Source organism: Rhinoderma darwinii, chromosome 5 (genome assembly GCF_050947455.1).
Source record: "Rhinoderma darwinii isolate aRhiDar2 chromosome 5, aRhiDar2.hap1, whole genome shotgun sequence".
NCBI classification, from domain to species: Eukaryota; Metazoa; Chordata; class Amphibia; order Anura; family Rhinodermatidae; genus Rhinoderma; species Rhinoderma darwinii.
In genome coordinates, this window is record NC_134691.1 from 145860871 (window position 1) to 145882126 (window position 21256).

The 21256-nt window shown below is 41.7% G+C and overlaps 1 protein-coding gene across 3 annotated transcripts in view; it reads left to right on the forward strand.

Annotated features, from left to right (window-relative positions):
* Window positions 1-21256, forward strand: part of DTNBP1 (dystrobrevin binding protein 1) — a 110113-nt gene that overhangs the window by 22235 nt on the left and 66622 nt on the right. For all 3 annotated transcript variants that reach the window (XM_075826612.1, XM_075826610.1, XM_075826611.1), the window contains 4 exons: window positions 3078-3138; window positions 4504-4636; window positions 8876-9008; window positions 17398-17420. In XM_075826612.1, coding sequence (XP_075682727.1) covers window positions 3078-3138; window positions 4504-4636; window positions 8876-9008; window positions 17398-17420 — 350 coding nt within the window. The remainder of the gene's footprint in view (window positions 1-3077; window positions 3139-4503; window positions 4637-8875; window positions 9009-17397; window positions 17421-21256) is intronic.

Sequence of the window (21256 nt, forward strand, 5' to 3'; positions counted from 1 at the left end):
AAGGTACCTCTCCTTTCTTTTATGGGTCTCGATGTCTGCTGTTAGCGATATATATGCTGGAATGCCTTCACGAGGTGCGGAGCCTGGTTAGAACGCGTCCACCATGTTCAGCTGCGCGCATGCGCCCCTGCTCCCGACATTTGGTCAGTGACTTCAGGGGTTTCCTATCGCTGTAGTCCCCGAGCAGAGCATCAGCTAATTCTCTGTCTGGGGACTCAAGTACTGCTGCTGACGTCACTGTCCATATATAGACCGTGACATCGGCAGCAGTACTGGAGCCCCCAGGCAGAGCATCCGCTGATGCTCTGCTCGGGGACTACAGCGATAGGAAACCCCTGAAGTCACTGACCAAAAGTCGGGAGCAGTCCAGCAATCGGCAATGTGAGAGCCCCTTGCGGTCATGCCATTGATAATACGCCGACACAAACCGCACAGGAATCAAGCCCTCAGTCACGTGGGGCCAAGTCGGCGTGTCATCAATATTAGAATATTCAAAGGGCCCCATAGTCTCCTTTTGGGTGGAGGGTATCCCTGTGCAGCATCTCGCCTCTACCCAGCTGATTGACGCTATCACATGGTGTTTTTATTGTCTGAAAAAATCTCCCGTTTTTGTTGTTGTTGCAGTACAGCGAATACTAGAGGTTAGATTTTTTTTTCACCAGCGGCTGTACATACAGTCACAGTATAAACCCATACATAATAAACAAAGGTGTGTGTGTGTATATAAACCCATATAACACACGCAAGTACAGTGTGCATTATATAGGTATATGCTGTACCTGTGTGTATTCTATATAGGTATATGCTGTACCTGTGTGCATTCTCTATAGGTGTATGCTGTACCTGTGTGTATTATCTATAGGTGTATGCTGTACCTGTGTGTATTATCTATAGGTGTATGCTGTACCTGTGTGTATTATCTATAGGTGTATGCTGTACCTGTGTGTATTTTCTATAGGTGTATGCTGTACCTGTGTGTATTATCTATAGGTGTATGCTGTACCTGTGTGTATTATATATAGGTGTATGCTGTACCTGTGTGTATTATATATAGGTGTATGCTGTACCTGTGTGTATTATATATAGGTGTATGCCGTACCTGTGTGTATTATATATAGGTATATGCTGTACCTGTGTGTATTATATATAGGTATATGCCGTACCTGTGTGTATTCTCTATAGGTATATGCTGTACCTGTGTGTATTCTCTATAGGCATATGCTGTACCTGTGTGTATTATCTATAGGTATATGCTGTACCTGTGTATATTATCTATAGGCATATGCTGTACCTGTGTGTATTATCTATAGGTATATTCATTGCTATAGGCAATTACATTACTTTTGCCTTACACTAGTTTTGAAAAATCTACCCCATAATGCCTAAAACTCTATTTATGCATGGGAACATTGTTATCAGTTACAGCAATGTTTCTCTTCTCAAACAAGGAGCTTTGAACGACACATATACCCATGTGCTATTAAACTGAGTCTCCGCAATTTAACTTGTAAGTACTGCTTGGCTAAAAATTACTCCTTTTTAAAATTTTGAGAAGAGTATTTTTAATTTGCTGGAAATATATACTGTAGTGTGACCTGTGGATCACACCATCACCAAGAGTCTACCTCCTATTGTAAATCTAAATATAGGAGACCCGGTCATCCTCCCAGGATAAATTCCCGTTCTGCATTCAAGCCCTTGAACCATAGGTCCAAACTCAAAAATCTTTGACTGCTTGGATAGCTGTGAAGGGTCAAGCTTCAATTTTGTTGTAGTTTGTGTTTCAGTTTTCTATATTTTTTCTATGTTCTCTAATCCTTATTTCAGGGGTCTAGATATTCTGCCTATATAATATATATTACATGTCTAATAGACCTAATATTACACTCCACCTTGTGACTGCATCCAGTTTAAGCATCAGCCCACATTAGTCATTAGTCTGAAGAATTACTATGGAAAACTGTCCATTTATTAATTATTATGATTATTATTGACATAAGAAGGCAATGCAGCTAGGTCTGCATTGGCTGCATATAGTCTAATTATTAGATTAGACTACCAGTGCCCAAGGTTGAGTTCATGCATTGCTCGAATGATGGCAACAACTGAGCATTTTTAGTCTTCGCTGCAGGTGGAGAGCAAATCCATGTGTAGTTTGTTTTTTATTGAATTAAATGTGAATTACAGAGAGCACCATGGGACTGCAGCTTTAAAGTCCTTCCCCTACAATGTGTATATACTGTATTTCCCTTAATGCAAAGTCATAAACAAAATTCTTCCTGCCGGGGACAGTATGGAGATTGTAAGGCCTCGTTCACATCTGTGTTTGGTATTTCTGTTGCTTTCTATCATAGGAGCAGAGCAACGAGAAAATCCAGTAAAGCACCGATCCTGTTGCATGGCTGACCTCATCAGTGCCCGACGAAACCCATTGACTTTAATGGCTTCTGTCAGGTTTCCGCCATGGTGTCCGTTTTACCGGACAACATAGCACAGCATGCTGTGCTAGTTTGTCCAGCATTTTTGACTGGATCTGTGATGGAGACGCCTAACGGAGCCTCCAATGCGACTGTGAACGAATACTTAGTCTATGCTGTACTCGCTGTTCACATCAGATTCATGTTTTGTTTTTACTGTGCTGTGGACCTCATTTATCACAACTGTCTAGGAGAATAGGTGGCCTTGTTGGCTGTAGTAAGTGGAATCCATGTTTTCATTTATCTAGTGCATTTTAAAATATTTAAAGCTAAACTGTGATTGGTTGCAAAGGGAAGACCACCTTCTTTGAGTTCAATTTGATAAATGATGATCATGTTTTCCGGCTCAAATGAGGCAATAATTACTTTGTACCTTTGTATAAAAGTGTGGTTTTCCGGGCCTTGTCTACTGTCCTTGAGAGAAAATGTCAACAGTCTGATGTCCTAAACCAGAGTTATTCTGCTCTTTATGAAGATTCTATGACAGTGTTCATTCGTTTTGTTTGTTACAGAAGTTGAAGTCTTAACAGTAGAGCTTACATTTCATTGTGGACATTCTTCATGTATTTCAGTGATTTTCATTTAGATTTTCTCGTATAGGTATGAAGACTCCTGGGCTATTCTACATAAAGGCGCAAAAGAATGTGCTAAAGGTGGAGAGGTAAATATTGCCAGTGTGTGGGACATGAAACGCGTTGGTATGATATGTTCTGCCTTGTGAAGAGGTGGCACCAGTTTATATATATATATATATATATATATATATATATATATATATATATATATATAGAGAGAGAGAGAACGCCAGCTTCTAGGATAAAGCAGCAGCTGGAGTCCTGGTATGCTTACCCCAGTACTCTTGTATGATTTTTTTTATTTAATTTCTCAAATAATTTATAATAGTATATTTATACGGCAGAACGTTTATGCTATGTATTCGGTATCGCTTTCTTTGCAGCCAGTGATGGTAGCTTTGATAGATCTAGTAGAATTTTTATCAGTGAGTGTGTAACACCCCCCCCCCCCCCTCCATCTCTGGGTGCCCCCTAGTATTGGCAAGCCGAGAGTGCCACATATAGGAGGGAACCAATTCTAGATGTGTCAGAGCATGTTGTTGGTTCTCTCCTTTTGAAGTCTAAAAGTTACAGAAACAACTGAGCTCTGGATGTGCCATAAATGGCTTCAAGGGGTTGAATGACAGGTCAGAGATTTCTCTTATCCTGGCAGTTACTACTGGAGTGCGGTTGGTGATCACCTAGGCCCAGCTGCTGTGTCCATACAATCGCCTCATGGTTACATAGGAATGTGCAAAATAACTCGTACTGATGATGATCTATATTTGCATTGCTGAATTTCTCCTCTTTCTTGTTTTAAAATTTATTTTTAGCCGCTTCTTGGTTATATTTATTTTTGGAAAAGCTGGTTAGCAAAAAATGTTTCAACTACAGCCTCCACATGTGTTGTCAACTAACTTTCTAGGACTTTTGAATGGTAAATCCTTCCTAGTTATGCAGCTATACAGTTCCTGCTCCCGTTTCCTCCTGTAACTAGACAGAAAGCTAAATGACATCCTGTGTGCAGCCTTAATGGCAGCCGTATTGATGCTCTCTGTCTTCCTGAAACCAAATATATAGGAATTCTATATAGGGTGGCTGAATAAAAGTTTTAACTTAATAAAGGGGGGAGTCCATTGATTTTAGGAGAAAATGTTATTTATGGGGATGCTAAGTGTGTATGTCTTGCATGTGCTGGTCTGGAAAATTGTTGTTTTTTTTTATTTATGGCTAACTATATATTCATATGTAATTGACCACTACATTAATTCCGCCACTAGAGGTCATCATGTACGCTGACAACATTACTTATCATGCTGTTCAGTATATCTTGCTCTATCATTACATACCAGATGTAACATGTGGCAAATCAAGTTTTATCTTTTTTTGTTTTCTTCTCTATGGAATATTGAACTTTTGATTTATCGTTTCCAAAATTTGTAATGTTTGTGGTCATTTTCTCATGTTTGCAGCTAGTTGACAGTGAGGTGGTGATGCTGTCTGCTCACTGGGAGAAGAAGAGAAGCGGCTTGGTGGAACTACAGGAGCAGTTGCTTAACGTACCCGTATTTCTTTCAGATCTTGAGTCCGTGACAGATAAACTTGGTATGTAACTTTCTAGAAATAAGTTTCATAAGTTTCTATTGCTACAAATTAGTATACAAGCTAGTTGCCTTTTGAAAAGCATCTTTCACCAAAATTGTATTTTCTTTGTATTTAGACCAATCGGTTAGAATGTTTTATTTAGAATATTTTACACTATGTGAGAGGTGTTTTCTTTACATATAATTTACGCTGATCCTCCTGAATTTTATCCGTGTATCTTACTCAAAATAGTTACTTGTGAATGTTCGTGTTTCGTCCTCTAAGAATACAGAAGTTAACAGGCTACTCCACATGCAGATTTCAATGGGAGGCGGAGGCATTTTATTTTCTGAACGTCTATAGGCCGCTCGTGGGAGAAAAAAGGCGGTATGTTCTTTCTTCCAGTGGTTTCTGCCTCTAACCTCCAATTGAAATTCATGGGAGGCAGAAAAAAGCTGCAGAGCTCTTTTGAGTGTTTTGTTTTTTTTGCCCACGGTCCTTGCATTAGGCTACATTCAACGATCGTGAAATACGGCCGTTTTGACGGCCCCACGGCTCCCATAGAAGTCAATGGATCTGTTTTTACCGGCTGTTTTTTATGAATCACTCCTTGTAATGGCCGTTAAAAACTGATCCTGCCGAGGATTCCCGCACCCAGGGCTACTTTTTGAGCGCTGAGCCCGTGGAAGCCCTTGACATTACTATCCATATATGAACAGTGATATCGGGCTTTCAACTGTGGAGTCTCTGGCCAGAGCATCGCAAGATCTCTGGCTGGGGACTCCTGTCTCCCTCTGACCCGTCCACCCCCTGTAGGTAGCGGCACTCCCCCGCCCCCCTCCCTCCTCCAGATAGCACCGCTGTAGCTCCTTGAAGGAGCGGAATCCCTGGCAGACACTCTGGCCAGGGGATTCCGCTACTGGAGAAGCCCCTGGCGTTGCTGTCCATATATGGACAGTGACTTCAGTGGCTACCTCTGGAATCTCCTGCCAGAGCGGAATCCCCGGCCGACGCTCTGATCAGGGGATTCGGCTACTGGAGAAGCCCCTGGTGTCACTGTCCATATGTGGACAGAGACATCAGGGGCTCCCTCTAGGAGTGAAATCCCCAGCCAGAGGGATTCCGGGCCTACAGGGAGCTACAGTGCCTCTATCTACGGGTGTGCCAGTGATCACTGTGGCACTATGTGGGCACTATCTACAGTGGGCACTGTGGCATTATCTATGGGAGCATTGCAGCACTAGCTACATGGGCACTGTGGTGTTTTCAGGGGGTTTGGACAAAAAAACCCTGACAAGTTAAATCCATCAGGATTTTTTTTTTTTTTTAACGGCCATGAAAAACGGATGACAAACGGCCATTGACAGTTAATCAGTTTTTAATGGCCATTTGTTTTCATTGTCGTGTAAAAGTAGCCTTAGATTCAACAGCCACAGGCAAAAAAAAACACTGCGAGAAACACGTAAAAAAAAGTTCTGGCAGATCAAAATCTGACTCAGAATTTCTGAATGAATTTTGAGGCATGTTTTGTTTTTTTCTACCTGCATAAAAGACTGACCCCTAAGTTTACCTTTTTTAAAAAAAAAAACAATGAATTTATGGCTACATTCACACGAAAAACGGCCGCGCGACAGCTGTTTTTTGAACAGTGATGTATTATGGGTGTATTCACACAGCCTTTTTTTAACGCTCTGTAAATATTGGCCGTCGAAAAATAGAACATGAGATGGATCCGTTTTTAACAGTCGTCAATACATGTACAACCGTTAAAAACAGATCAGTGACATGGGCATTAAAGAGGTAAGGTTCCCTTGCTGGCTATCGGCGGTGCGATGACGCTGAATGCTCTACACACTCACCAATGCAGCGCCGTCTTCTTTAGGTGTGGTCTCTAGTCTTCACGGGTTCTACGTACGCAACCTAATGACGTCATCGAGCCGCCTTCGCAGATCCTGTGTAGACGAGAGACCACACGTGAAGAAGACGGCGCCGCATCGGTGTGTGTGTGTGGAGCTGTGTGGCATCCTCTACAGGGGGGGGGCTGTGTGGCATCCTCTACAGTGTGTGTGGAGCTGTGTGGCATCCTCTACAGGGGGCGGGGGGGCTGTGTGGCATCCTCTACAGGGGGGGGGGGCGGTGTGGCATCCTCTACAGGGGGGGGGGGCTGTGTGGCATCCTCTACAGGGGGGGGGCTGTGTGGCATCCTCTACAGGGGGGGGGGGGCTGTGTGGCATCCTCTACAGGGGGGGGGGGCTGTGTGGCATCCTCTACGGGGGGGGGGGGCTGTGTGGCATCCTCTACGGGGGGGGGGGCTGTGTGGCATCCTCTACGGGGGGGGGGCTGTGTGGCATCCTCTACGGGGGGGGGGGCTGTGTGGCATCCTCTACGGGGGGGGGGCTGTGTGGCATCCTCTACGGGGGGGGGGCTGTGTGGCATCCTCTACAGGGGGGGGGGGCTGTGTGGCATCCTCTACAGGGGGGAGGGGCTGTGTGGCATCCTCTACAGGGAGGCTGTAAATATTGTCAAGGTGAACATGTGACGTTCCTTCGGGTGTTTTCAGGGGGTTTGGACAAAAAAAAAAAATGATGAATTTCATTGGTCAGGCTTTTTAACAGCCATGCAAAACGAATGTCAAACTGCCATTAAAAACGGACAGATGGACTGGAAAGGGATGAAAATTTGGAGACGCACTGATGCAAAATGGCCATGAAAAACTGACCGTTGTTCTGTTTTTAATGGCCGGTTTTTCTGTGAATGTAGCCGAATTCAAAATGACATTCACATAATTATGGGTGGTTTCACATACAGCGCTTTTTGGAAAAACGCTAACATTTTTGTGGCAGTCTTTCATGCAATTTTTTGAGCCAAAGCCAGAAATGGATTCAAAACAAATGGGAAATATAAAGGAAGCACTCCTTCCCGCTGGATCCACTTCTTACGTTGGTTCAAAAAACTGCATCAAAAGCTGCAGTGGCATTTCTTCAAAAAACTGTGAAATCACCCTAAAGCTTTGTCATTTAATTGCTTTTATTTATGTTTATCCCCGTTGCAAGACTCCAGAATCCGTATTCTATATACATCATGTCCAATATTTAGATGTGTGTTGTCCAGCTTCTTCCCAGTGAAAACTATGAAGCTTGTGGGTAAACAGCAGGGGCATAAGGTCAGGAGTGAGTCTAATGGGTAATCCAGTAGATTGCAATATTGTCCGTTGCCTTTCATCTTCTGATCAGAAGATCCTGTCCTGTGTTGCAGGAGTCAAAGGAAAGCCATTCTCTTGCTCTAAAATTCCGGTGAAAAACAAGATGTTATTTATACGGCTGCCATGTCTACGCTCTTTTATATCATACGTCATTTCTTCTGACATCCACCCGAAAACAAAATGTATTCTGACTTATTGGTTATGAATCCGTGTTCTAAGGGAGCTGTTCCCAATGTGAAAAGACAGTAATAAATGGAAAGCAAGCTGCATTATTTCTGTTTTTTCTATGTATATTGGTATTTTGATGTGTTGGGACATTGGCTGCACATGATCCGGCAATGTTTGCACATCCTGCTTTATATTTATTTGCCTTCAAGTAGAAGAAGAGTAATTCTTTGGGCAGCCATGCCTGCTGTATAATCCTAAATATTGCAGAGCTGTCATTTCTCTGGATATTCTCCCTAGCAGGGATTTTAGAATCTGTAAATTGCTGTGGTAAGCCGGGCTAAGATGACACCGCACACATTTCTGTTTTCGGTTGAAGAGATAAACAGTTGAATTTCTTCTGCCGTTTTTCCAGCCCCTTGTGTTGAAGAAAACACAGAATCATTTGTATTCCTTTGGCTCTTTTTAGATGGCATGCTGATCTGTAAAGAGCCGGCTTTATGTACCAGTCGTACAAACCCCTATACTGTGAACTGTTCAACTGTTAACCCCATAGAGGTAGTGCTAAAAATTAGACCATTTCTATTCCATCAAATTTCAGTATTGGGTTATATGCCTGTCCAAAATTTGTGGAGTGCAGAAAGTGTTGATGAAGCCATTAGGAGTCATGCCAGTCTTTGCCGAATCCCTTCATCCCATGTCTCAAAATTAATAACAATTAAATATTAAACTCGCTTACTTCCATAACTATCAGAAACCACATTGCGGTGAGGTTCTGTGACATTAAATCATGACGCCTAAAAAAAAATATTTATATATTTTTTTTTTTTTAAGTTTTACAAAGTATTGTTTCTACCTTTTGCTATAATAGTGTTTTTTTGTTCACTGATCAGTTATGCTGGAAGGAAGTTTTGAAGACGTTGAGAAACGCTTGGCAGACTTGGAGGAACTATGTGAGCAATGTGAATTTCAGCGGTTCCAGCACATGCAGTACATACAGCTAGAAAACTACAAAAAAAAGAAAAGGTTGGTGTCCGTATTATGCACATAGAAACTAAAGTGTTCATGTAGCGTAGCTGGGCAGCTTTCACGCTGCGTTTTATAGTCTGTTTGACCTATGTGCTGGGAAAAGCTCCCAACTTATATGTTAAACGGAGGCTGTGACAGATGCGTAACAGTGGCATTCGTCACCATACAATATAATGGTAACCGTTTTAACAGATACATCATGAATGTTTGACGCTTTTTATGATATATTCGTTAAAGGGATATCATTATAGTCCCTGGGTGTTGGATGCCTCTGTCAGGCATACGTTTTACTGATCTGTCATCTATAAACTATAATGGCATCCGTTTAACGGATATGTCATGATCAGCTATTGAAAAGCCCATGACCTTATTTGTCAGTGGCATCTGTCAGCTATAGGCTACCATGTTCTAAAAACCAATGGATACATCTGCATAGAATAGTGTAGTCTACTACTCTATACTATTCAGCAAAAAAAAGTATAGCCGGCGTATACCGGCCAACGGAGCCCAAAAGAACGCCTTTTTTATTTTTTTTTTATTTTTTTTTATAATAGTCGCAGTTATAATAGGAGCCTATGGATATGTTTGATGTATGCGCTGGGTGGTTTTTGGCGCGTATGTCAAATGTGTAGCAAAAACGCAGTGTGAAAGGGGCGTTAGTGTGACCCTTACACGAATGTATCTAGTAGTTAAATAAATATACTGTATTTTTCTAATTTTATGACCCTTTTTTTTACTAAACATTCAGTCTTCTAGTTTAGAGGCATGTGGCTTGGCAGCGCCAGACCCTCCTGAACGTTTCTTTAATGATCATAATGCGCTCTGCCTAATCAGAGATAGAAGTGAGCATCTGTTTTCTCTGTCCTGTACTTATCTGTATGATCAGGGCAGGAACGGAAGATAAATGCGATGCGCATGTTGCATTCAGCTTCTTCTCCAAGGCAGGGTGCCACACATTACTGGAGTGGGGGAAGGTTAGAAAGCCACCAGTTATTAACCTCTTCTTTTACCCTGACCGCCAGGGAATAAAATATTGTGGGTTTATCCACTTTGGACAATCTCTACCTGTTGGAAGATTCTCTTGACAATAAACTGATCACAAAGTGTCCCCCTGCTGGGACCCCAAGCCATCAGCTGTAATATGTGAGGAGACCTGGCAGTAATTGTTGACTATCCGTGCAGTGCCACCACAGGGGAAATTAAACTGTACCTGCACTTATGACATCCTGCCCAACCTATTAACATGCGGCTGTTTGCACATGCGCTACTGAAACTTTTAGGGATATTGATACGTTTAGCCTGTTGAAGGAGTGTATCTTTTTTTTTTTTGATGAAGACCAGAATAGAATGTCGTATTATCTCGGGACAGGCTCCCCCACAATGTAATTTATTCCACTGGTGTTTTGTAAATATTTATTGACACGGACGACTGCAGCTATATATAGGATACTTAGCAGAAACTAAACTAATATCCCTGAGGAAGCCACGTTCGTGGCGTTACATGTGGGGGGACTCTGGACCTTCCCCCAATGCTCATATATTGGTGATATGGAGATTGTTTGCCCTGTGATGTTACTTACTACTGTACTATTAGTTTGTACTGCATTATAGTGATACATTGTTTATAGACTGTAAGGGGGCTTTATTCTGCGGTGATCTGGGTTAGTGGCTGCTAATTTTTTAGTTTTTGTCTTTCCCCCCCCCCCCCCCCCCCCCATTTGCTTTCATGAACATTATTTTTTTTCTGGCTACTTTCTCTGTAAACATCCTCGAAAATAACACATTTCAAAAATAGATTTAGAGACTTTGGCGGTAGACCGCAGACTGTGCCTTTAAAGAGGCTCTGTCACCAGATTCTCAAATCCCTATTGCATGTGATCGGCGCTGCAATGTAGATAACAGTAAAGTTTTTTGTTTTTTTTAAACGTTCATTTTTGGCAAAGTTATGAGCTATTTTATATATATATGCAAATGAGCTTTGAAATGGACAACTGGGCGTGTTTTTTGTCGAATGTCCAACTGGGCAGGTTTTTTTTCGTATGTCCAACTGGGCGTGTATTGTGTTTTTAACTGGGCGTGTTTACGTGTATGACGCTGACCAATCAGTGACCAGTCAGCGTCTACACTCCTCTCCATTCATTTACACAGCACATAGTGTTCTTACTAGAACGATGTGCAGCCACATACACAAGTGTCCTGATAATGAATATACATGAAATCCAGCCTGGACGTCATGTGTATTCAGAATCCTGACACTTTTGAATCTTTTCTATGAGATTTCCAGCAAGGGAAACAAAATCTCGTTTACCTCGTAATCTCGCGAGATTACCCGTGGCTTGCTGGAATCTCACAGAAAAGATTCAGAAGTGTCAGGATTCTGAATACACATGACGTCCAGGCTGGATGGTCATGTGTATTCATTATCAGGACACTTGTGTATGTGGCTGCACATCGTTCTAATAAGAACGTGATGCTGCTGTGTAAATGAATGGAGAGGAGTGCATGACGCTGACTGGTCACTGATTGGTCAGCGTCATACACGTAAACACGCCCAGTTAAAAACACAATACACGCCCAGTTGGACATACGGAAAAAAACACGCCCAGTTTTCCATGTCAAACCTCATTTTCATATATATAAAATAGCTCATAACTTGGCCAAAAATGAAAGTTTTTTTAAAAAAAACAAAAAACTTTAGGGTTATCTACATTGCAGCGCCGATCACATGCAATAGGAGATAGGGATTTCAGAATCTGGTGACAGAGCCTCTTTAATGCTACTAAATGCGTGCATGAGTTTCTCCTACACTCCAATGCTAAAATGGATTAAGCTCGTCAGTGTGTGTCAGCTGGATCAGAATGTTACATAGTCTGCTTGATCCCCGTTGTGTGTAAGGGAGTTGACATAAGCACCAACCATAGAAGCAATTGCTTCAGCAATCAGGTGGTTGCTATGGAATTCCATGACATCATTATGACAGCCAAACATTTTGATCCTTGTTTCCTGTGATGATAGATGTCGCCATAGATATGAGATTGTCTGTGTATTTGCTAACAAAGATGAATGTCTTCCTTTCAATACAAGGTGGTGTTTTGTTTTTTAGTTTTATCATTGTGTTTTTCTTACACTGAGATCCAAATTGGCTGCATAACCATAAAGAAGAGATTAAGAACTTACTGCATACACTTCAATGTATAAATAGTATGCAGTGAGGTAGTAAGCTCCCCTTAGCGGTGCCTGTAAGCAGCCAGAACGTTAACATTTAGGCTTCCTTTCACACACATTTTTTTCTGGCATTAATAGCCTAATATAAAAATGCTTTTTAAAACACCAGCGTTTTTTATGGCGTTCTTGGTGGCGTTTTCCATTTAGTTAATTCTTTCTTTAATGCTGCATTTGAAAAAAAAATGCCACTGACCACAAAAATACAACAAAAACGTCACAAGCAAAATCTCAGTGTATGTATTTTATATTTTACTATAGACTTTAATTGAACGTCTGGCTGCACAAAAAATGTGCCACAAAAATACAAATGAAAATGCAGCAAAACGCTGTGTTATACTAGCCTTAAAGAGGCTCTGTCACCACATTATAAGTTCCCTATATGGTACATGATGTGATCGGCGCTGTAATGTAGAATATAGCAGTGTTTTTGATTTAGAAAAACGATCATTTTTGACGGAGTTATGACCTATATTAGCTTTATGCTAATGAGTTTCTAAATGGACAACTGGGCGTGTTTTACTATATGGCCAAGTGGGCGTTGTACAGAGGAGTGTATGACGCTGACCAATCAGTGACTAATCAGCGTCATACACTTCTCTCCATTCATTTACACTGCAGATAGCGATAGAGCTATATCGATCGCTATGTGCAGTCGCATAAACACACTATAACATTCCTGCAGGGGATCTGTATCAGAAAAGCTGAACTTCGACTGCTTTAGACATATATTAAGAAATTAATCGGGACAGGATTTTGGACCAATTGGGATAAAAATAAAAAAAAAGCAGGATTGTTTTGACATTTCCTGTAAAGCTGTAGTTCTTTGAAGAGAACCTTGTACTGTATGCATATAAACGTCACGGGGGGGGGGGGGTCCCTATGGCCGCCAACAGCTTCCACTTTCAGTAACCAACCACTTTATAAATAAAGATAATACAAATGATTAATCTAATGTCTTACTCAGGAGAATTAACGCATAACTTTGTGTACATAACATATCTGTCATACCGTAATGTGCATCACCCCAAACTTTTGTTGCATTTGAAGAATACATGTATTTTTTTCATTGCATTTTTTTTTCATTCAATTTTCTCCACGGTGAAGTTCACTTGTTTCCTTGTACAAATGTAAAAGTATATGGAGAATAGCAGCCACCATGGGAAAAATGAACGTGTCCACATTGTTTTACTAATGGGTGCCTTCAATGCAATAAAACGCGAGTACAGAGACATTCTTAAGTGTTGAACCTCCCCCAACCGGGCTTTTACCTACTAATTTTGTCCTGACCTGCGAGACGAGATTGAGATGCTTTTAAATTATGATAAATTTAGACTGCATACAGAACACTGGGGCTTTGTGGACAGGATTAGAAGTGCTACAATAAGGCTGCAGAGGGGCAGGAAGTGAGAGAATTCCACTTTCCAGTGCGCTTTGTCATTTCTTTGTTCTGCAAGTGAAAAATGCCAGATAATCCCTAAATCATGTGATTTCCTTTTATTTTTTTCCCCCTTCTTTGGATGCGTTTCTCTGCCTCTAGCAATGGATTGTAATAGTTTCCTTCATTAAAAAAAACAAAACACTACAATTTAATTTCGAACATTGATAAAAATAAACATTTACCAAATTGGCATCATATGTTTTGGCGAATAATCTCCTCAAGCTTTAATTAAATTAAAGGGGTTGTCTGGTTTAGAAAAAAAACATTTTACCTATAGGGAGGGGGTCCCCGCCCCGTACAGGCCCCTCATCCCTAAGTCATACTGGAGAGTGGCTACAGTGTCCATTGCTTTGGTGGACGTATCTGTGCATTACATGGATACTGTATTGACTTAAATAAGAACTGTTCAATGCTTTATTTACCTTTTGGTGGCGTTGCAGGGAAAGTGAACGCTTGCTGCCTTGTTCACCCAAAGATTATAGGAGTTCACTGGGGGTCCCAACAGCAGGACACAGTGGAACAGATTTACTATTTAAATTAAGAATTTTGGTGCACGTGCCGTGTGCCACATTATTAACTGGTTTTTAGACACTTTTTGCACCTTAGATGATAGGGGCATGGTCTACCGGAAAGGGGGCATGGCGTAAATGGGCATGGCTTAAATTGCGCTAAAATTTTGTTGCAAAAAATTGGTGTAAACTAAGCCAAGGGCCTTTTTCTTTTTTATCAGCGTGACAATACCCTAATTCCCAAAGTTTTGCAACATAGTTTGAAGTGCACAGTTCTCTAGAATGTTATTGTAAGACTTTGTATTGTTAAACTTTCTCTCCACGTGAAATAAGGGATCCAGCCCCAACCCTTCTATTTAGTCTCCGATCATTATTCCTCCTTCGCCTAGGTTTCTCTTGGCTTCTACCTAAACCAGATTCACCTGTCAGACTCCTGGATGGAATGTGATTTATTGATACAGAGAACAAATTTTTAGAGCTCGATAGTCCGGTGGTGGTGGGCGCTAGACCATTTAACTTATTCTTTGCTTTGTGCAAGCATTGTCTGGCTACTTGGCCACAGAAACCCATTTAGTAAAGCTCCGAAGAGGCATTGTGCTTACATGAGCATACACTTGTCCGCCTACCGCTTCACGGACTGAGATGTTGTTGCTCCTAGACACTCCCACATCTCAGCGCTAACATTTTAGGCAGTCCTAAATGGGCAAAAATTTTACAATTTGTGCCAAACTGAAAATTCCTGTATTCGTCAGTACCAGCCATTCTAATGCTTTACTATGAAGACTACATGCCTGTGTTCTTGGTCTTCTGAATCTACCGGCAATGGGTCTGAAAGGGCTAAATGCATAAATTTTAAGTGGTGTTCGCAAGTTCTTATCATTTAAAGGAGTTGTCTAGTTTAGACTAACCCTTTTGTATATGGCCTACAAAGGCATGTTCCGGTAATACACAGGGATCACTCATTTATTAAGGACCCACCGATGTCCATTGAAATCAATAAATTAGCATTGATTTCAGTGTGCCCCAATGTACTACTTTTAAAGAGGACTTCCACACAAAACTTAAAACTGATCATACATTAGTAAGTCAAGTTAAAGGGGTTTTTCTTATAAAGTGATGGCATATTGCTAGGATGAATCATCACTTTCTGATCTGTGGGGGTCCAACTGCCGATCCTGAAAATGAAGGGGTCGCAGCACTGGTTTAGTACTGCAGCCCCTTCAGATTTTTTTTCTCTGACCAACAGCACTTCTGGTCAAGTAAATCTGGCTGTGCACAGTGCTGTGGTTTCTTTATTCTCCTGTTCGGTATGTAAGGGTTGGAGTCCCACCAATTAGGCCTCATGCACACGACCGTAAGGGTTTTTACTGTCCGCAAATACATATCTGACAGCTACGGATACACGTTCATAGCCGTCCGCAATTGTGGGAAGCGCCCATAGACTTCTATGTTTTGCGGGTTATTTCTACGGCACGGACAGACAGCTGTAAATATATGGAAAGGTGTCCGTTGCCAATGGAAATTAATGTGTCGACAATTTCATCCGAAAACTACGGTTGTGTGCATGGGGCCTAAGAAAGTGATTGCAAATCTTGGCCATCACTTTATGAGATTGGCAAAATCCTGCTTAACCCTTTTGTTGCCATGACAATTTTCACAGACTCACAACCTCTCATAGTAATAAATGTGCAATATAAGCAGAGTTCACACATCGCTTATGCCTATGTCTACATGCACATGTCTACACAAAATAGACCAACATTTTTAGCGAGAGCACGTATACACTCTGATAGGTAATATGGTGATCACCTGACTAAATATTCCTGTCTGTCCTCCCACCCCCCTGTAACAGGTTGTGGTTTTTTATTTCTACTGTCACCTGCAGGCCCCCCCCCTTTCCACCCCTCCCTTACAGAGAAACAAAACCAGGCAGAAAAACCTTTTCTCCCTGCTCCCCCACTACAAATGTGTGCTTGAATATTTCACCTAATACTGATCAAATCGAAATTAATTCACTTACATCTGATCAGTATTCGGCCCTGTTCACACAGTTTTTGCAGGCAGAAAAAAATCTGTCTTGGGGTTTGTTCACACTGAGTTTTTTGACAAGTTTTTTTACGCGGAAACCGCTCCGCAAAAAACGGCCGAAAAGGCCTCCCATTGATTTCAATGGGAGGCGGGGGCGGTTTTCTCCCGCGAGCAGTAAAACGGGCTCGCGGGAGAAAGAAGGGTCATGCCCTATCTTCGCGCGATTACACCTCTGACCTCCCATTGACATCAATGGGAGGCAGAGAAAGCGTATTTCGTGGCATTTTATGCCGGCGGCACTCAATGGTCGCGGGCGAAAAACGCAGCGAAGAACGCAGCGAAAATCGGCGTGCAGGCAGAGGAAAATCCGCATCAAACTTCCAAACTGAATTTTGAGGCAGATTTTCCGCCTGCAAAAAACTGTGAACCCGGCCTTAGAATTCGTTCAGGAATTTTGAGGCAGACTTTGAACTGCCTGCGCTTTTTTTCGGTGTTTTTTCGCGGCGGTTTTCACCCACGGCCGTTGAAGCTAATGCAAGGACTGCGGGCAAAAGAAACACTGTGAAAAATGCTCAAACGAGCGCCGCAGGTTTTTTTCTGCCTACCATTAATTTCAGACATGCCTAATAAATGGCGTGCAATTTCAGACGTTTTTTGGCCCCGACTCCAACGTGGTTTCCTCATCAAAATCCACGACAAACTTTGCGTGAACTGACCCTTCGTGTTAGATTGTGTGTCAGAGGCACACAGGAGCCGCTGTCAGCCGAGCCGTCAGTCCAGCTCACTGTTTGATTCGGCGAACAGCAGCATTTTGCAGCTCAGCTGTCTCTGTTGGGCCCATAGTCATTGAATGGAGTGGAGGGGCACATACGTGACCGGCCCTTCATTCAAAATCCTCCTACTTGCGATTGCGCAGTAAGGAGGAATAGCGGTTGGGTCTAGAAATTGGTAGAGGTCTCAGTGGTGGGGGAGCCCCCAGCAATCGTACATTTATCGCATATCCTGCGGATAGGTGATAAATGTTCTTAGTAGGAAAACCCCTTTTAATGTACAGGAAAGGGCCTTTTTATTTTGTGACAAGTCTCCTCTATCATTTATAAATTGGCAATAAGTATTTCGAAAAGCAAAGACTGCTAGTCCTCATTACCAGTGATTGTAACATGTTCTTGTCTTTTTGTTTTTCTAGGAAAGAGCTCGAAAGTGTAAAAGGTAAATTATTTGATATTTTCATATCCTCATATTTACAATGTCAATTTATGAATGTACCCATCTGTTTGCCTCCCAATCAAAGATGCCAGTTGCATTATTTTTGATACATTATTTAAGAGACCTTCTCAAGGATCAGCACCTATTTGGACAACAGGGGAGCTGTACAAATCGCACGTACCCCAAGGTAGTACCAAAATATAAAAACGACATCTCGTTCAGCAAAAAACAAGCCCTCATACAGCTATATCAATATAAAAATAAAATATAACTCTTGGAATGTAAAAACAAATTATTTGTGCAAAAGTAGTAAAACAAAAACCTATACATTTATGTAGACGGAAAATTAGTTATTGGCTTTCTGAATGCGGTGACCAAAAAAATTTGTGCAGGCTTTTATGCCAAAATAGGCTTGGTACTTAACCCCTTAGTGACCAGCCCATTTTAGGCCTTAATGACCAAGCTATTTTATTCGTTTTTCTATAGTCGCATTCAAAGAGCTATAACGTTTTTATTTTTTCGTCTACATAGCTGTATGAGGACTTGTTTTTTGCGGGATTAGTTGTGCTTTTTAATGGCACCATTTTTGGGTACATATAATTTTTATATTAACTTTTATTAACCTTTTTGGGGGGGATTATAAAAAAAAACTGAAATTCCGCCATTGTTCTATGCGTTTTTAAATTGACGCCGTTCACTGTGCGACGTAATTAACATGTGACCTTTATTCTATGGGTCGGTACGATTACGGCGATACCACATATGTGGAGGTTTTTTTATGTTTTACGACTTTTGCACAATAAAAACACTTTTGAACTAAAATTATTTGTTTTTGCATCGTCGCTTTCCAAGAGCCGTAATTTTTTTATTTTTCCATCAATGTAGTGATTTTTTGGGCTTGTTTTCTGCGGGACAAGACGTAGTTTTGAATGGTACTGTTTTGGGGTACATGGGACTTATTGATTCATTTTTATTATGACTTTTTTGGGGGGCAATGGAAAAAAATTGCAATTTCGCCATAGTTTTTGGCGTTTTTTTTTTTTACGGTGTTCACTTTGCGGTTTAAATTACATATTAACTTTATTAATGGAGTCATTACGGTCGCGGCGATACCACATATGTGTACTTTTTTTTTTTTTTTTACACTTTTACTAAATAAAACCACATTTTATGGAAAAAAATGGTTTTATTTATTTTTTTTACTGTACTTTTTATTAATAATCTTTCACTTTGATGACTTATTTTATTAGTCCCACTAGGGGACTTTACTGTGCGATGTTCCGATCGCTGCTATAATGCTGCTATAATGCTTCGTATACCAGAGCATTATTGCCTGTCAGTGTAAATCTGACAGGCAATCTGTTAGGACGTGCCTCCGGCGCGTCCTAACAGGCATATGTCCAGGGCAGACCTGGGGGCTTTTATCAGTCCCCCGGCTGCCATGACACCCCATCGGAGACCCGCGATTGCATTCGCGGGCCGCCGATGGGTGACAGAGGGAGCGCACTCCCTCTGTAAACAAAGTTAAATGCCGCGGTCGCTATTGACGGCGGCATTTAACGGGTTAAACGGCCGCGATCGAAGTAAACTTCGATCGCGGGCGTTGGAGCAGGAGCTCAGCTGTCATCAGACAGCAGAGCCCCGGCTCCTGCCTGCACGGGAGACCCGTGCAGGACTTAGACTAGGCTGACGTGAAAAGGCGTCAGCCTAGCCTAAAGCCCAGTAGTGAATCACGTAAAAAGGCGTATTAGTGGTCACTAAGGGGTTAAGGGGCACTACTGACAGGTCTGTTTAGGAAATACTTGAATTTCCCATAAAATAACATTTCTGGAGCATCTTTTCTTAGAACTTTGCGTTGTACCGTTCCTCTTTTAACTCCTCATAGTTTGTGAATAAACTACCAACTGGGTGTTACTAGTTATGGGTATATCCTTACATAGTCTGACACTGTCCAATCCGTGCTCCGTCTCACCAATGTCTAAAGGGACATGTCCCTACACAGTCTAACAAGGAAGCACTGGTTGCTGTTTATGAATCTATGGGACTATTCTTGGTGCCAGGGGCCACATAAGCATCAGCCATTAAACCCTTTTTTGAGTACCGATTATCAAAATGAATATATTGTTTATTAACCTGTTAATGTTTGCATATAATTTAAATTGTATATAGCTTTGTATACTCTTAGGCCTCATGCACATGGCCGTGCCTTTAATCACAGCCCGCCGACGTCCGTGCGCCGCATTTTCGTGCCGTGCTCGGCCCGCAAAGTCTGAAAAGTAGGACATGCTCCATATTTCCCGGCACGGTTCTACGCCATGGACACCTTTCTGTAGCGCTGCGGAAAGGTGTCCGCGGCCAATAGAACCGGGCGGGTCCGTAATTGCAGACCGTATTGGTATCCATGGTATTTCCACTCATAACATTGTTTATTTGCACTATTCCATGGTCTTTGTCAAGCACAAGAAGCATCTTAAAAATTACAGAATATGAGGCAAATCTTTCCTGAAGTTATTTCTGTATTGTGTGTTTCATTTGTGATGATTTTAGCTTGCTTTTGTCTGAATGATTAGGTACAAAATATCCATGATAGACTATTTTGTTTAGGCACATTTTAAGAAGCGACTATGCTTCTCCCTCTAAATCCTTTTCTGCTAATATCTCCTTTTAATTGCCCATGGTACATTAAAGCTGAAGAACTCGAGGCAATTACAGTTTAATTATGAGGAATGGCAGTCTACATCGAGCAGCTACTGATTTGTTCAGGTTGGCTTGTTGTCACTTGTAGCAGGATGTGCGTCCTTGTTTTTCTTGCTGATTTTAATGGCCGTTTTATTTTTATTTTATTTTTTCTAAAAAAAATAATAATAATTTTTTTGCGCGCTTGCTGTTATTTCTTTTACATCATCAAAATATGCATTGTAGACTTCACAATATATTGATTTGAAAGGAGACTGAAGTTTGAGGTATAGAATACCACAAATCTGCAGTGTGGTGTAGTATTTTCTAGATGTCCTAGATCCCAAGCTATGTGCTACGCTCGATGGCTTACACTTATTATTCAAGCAAAATAATGTGACGAGGACGGCTTGTGACACTTTTGGCATATTTCAGTACACCCTAAGCAATATTTCTTTGTCATGCAAGATCAAAATATAGACCGTGATAGGACACATCATTCCCCTCTCAATGGTGCGAGTCCATTCGATAGCTTCTCCCTGACCTTTGCGGTGATCTTGGCCTACATGAGTTTTTTATCAGTGTGGGAAGATTTTCATTTCTGCATGCCCGGGTCTCCAGGTTTTCCTTGTTTGATTTGTAAAGCTCTTACGCCTCATGCACACGACCGAGTGTGCCGTCCATTTTTCACGGACCCGATTCACCCGCTAAAGTGAATGGGCCCGTGAAGACTATCGGTGCCACTCGGATGCCGTCAAAAACGGCCCGAGTGGCACAACGGTCATGTGCAAGAGACCTTAGTAGCAGGTGTGCATCATTTCTAGTCCATCCTCAATAGTTGCCATCCTATGCTCCATGTCTTCCAAGTCTTAGTGCATACGTAGGTTCTTCAGACATTTGGGGATAGATGCTTTTGACTGCTCAAAGTTTGAAAGGCATGTGTCAAGAGGCATGCTCTTTATTGCAGCTTTACAACCCGGCTCAAAACTACTCTGTAGGAATAGTACCTGAGATCTGAAGGGCAGATTTAGTCATCTATTTGTTGGTGATGATCCCACAAATAGGATTGGGTCAATAAAATGAACACTGCACACTGCAGGCACTTATCGGATGTTAGGTCCTGCTTCGGTATTCCAGTGATTTTAGGTTTGCAACACCAAATT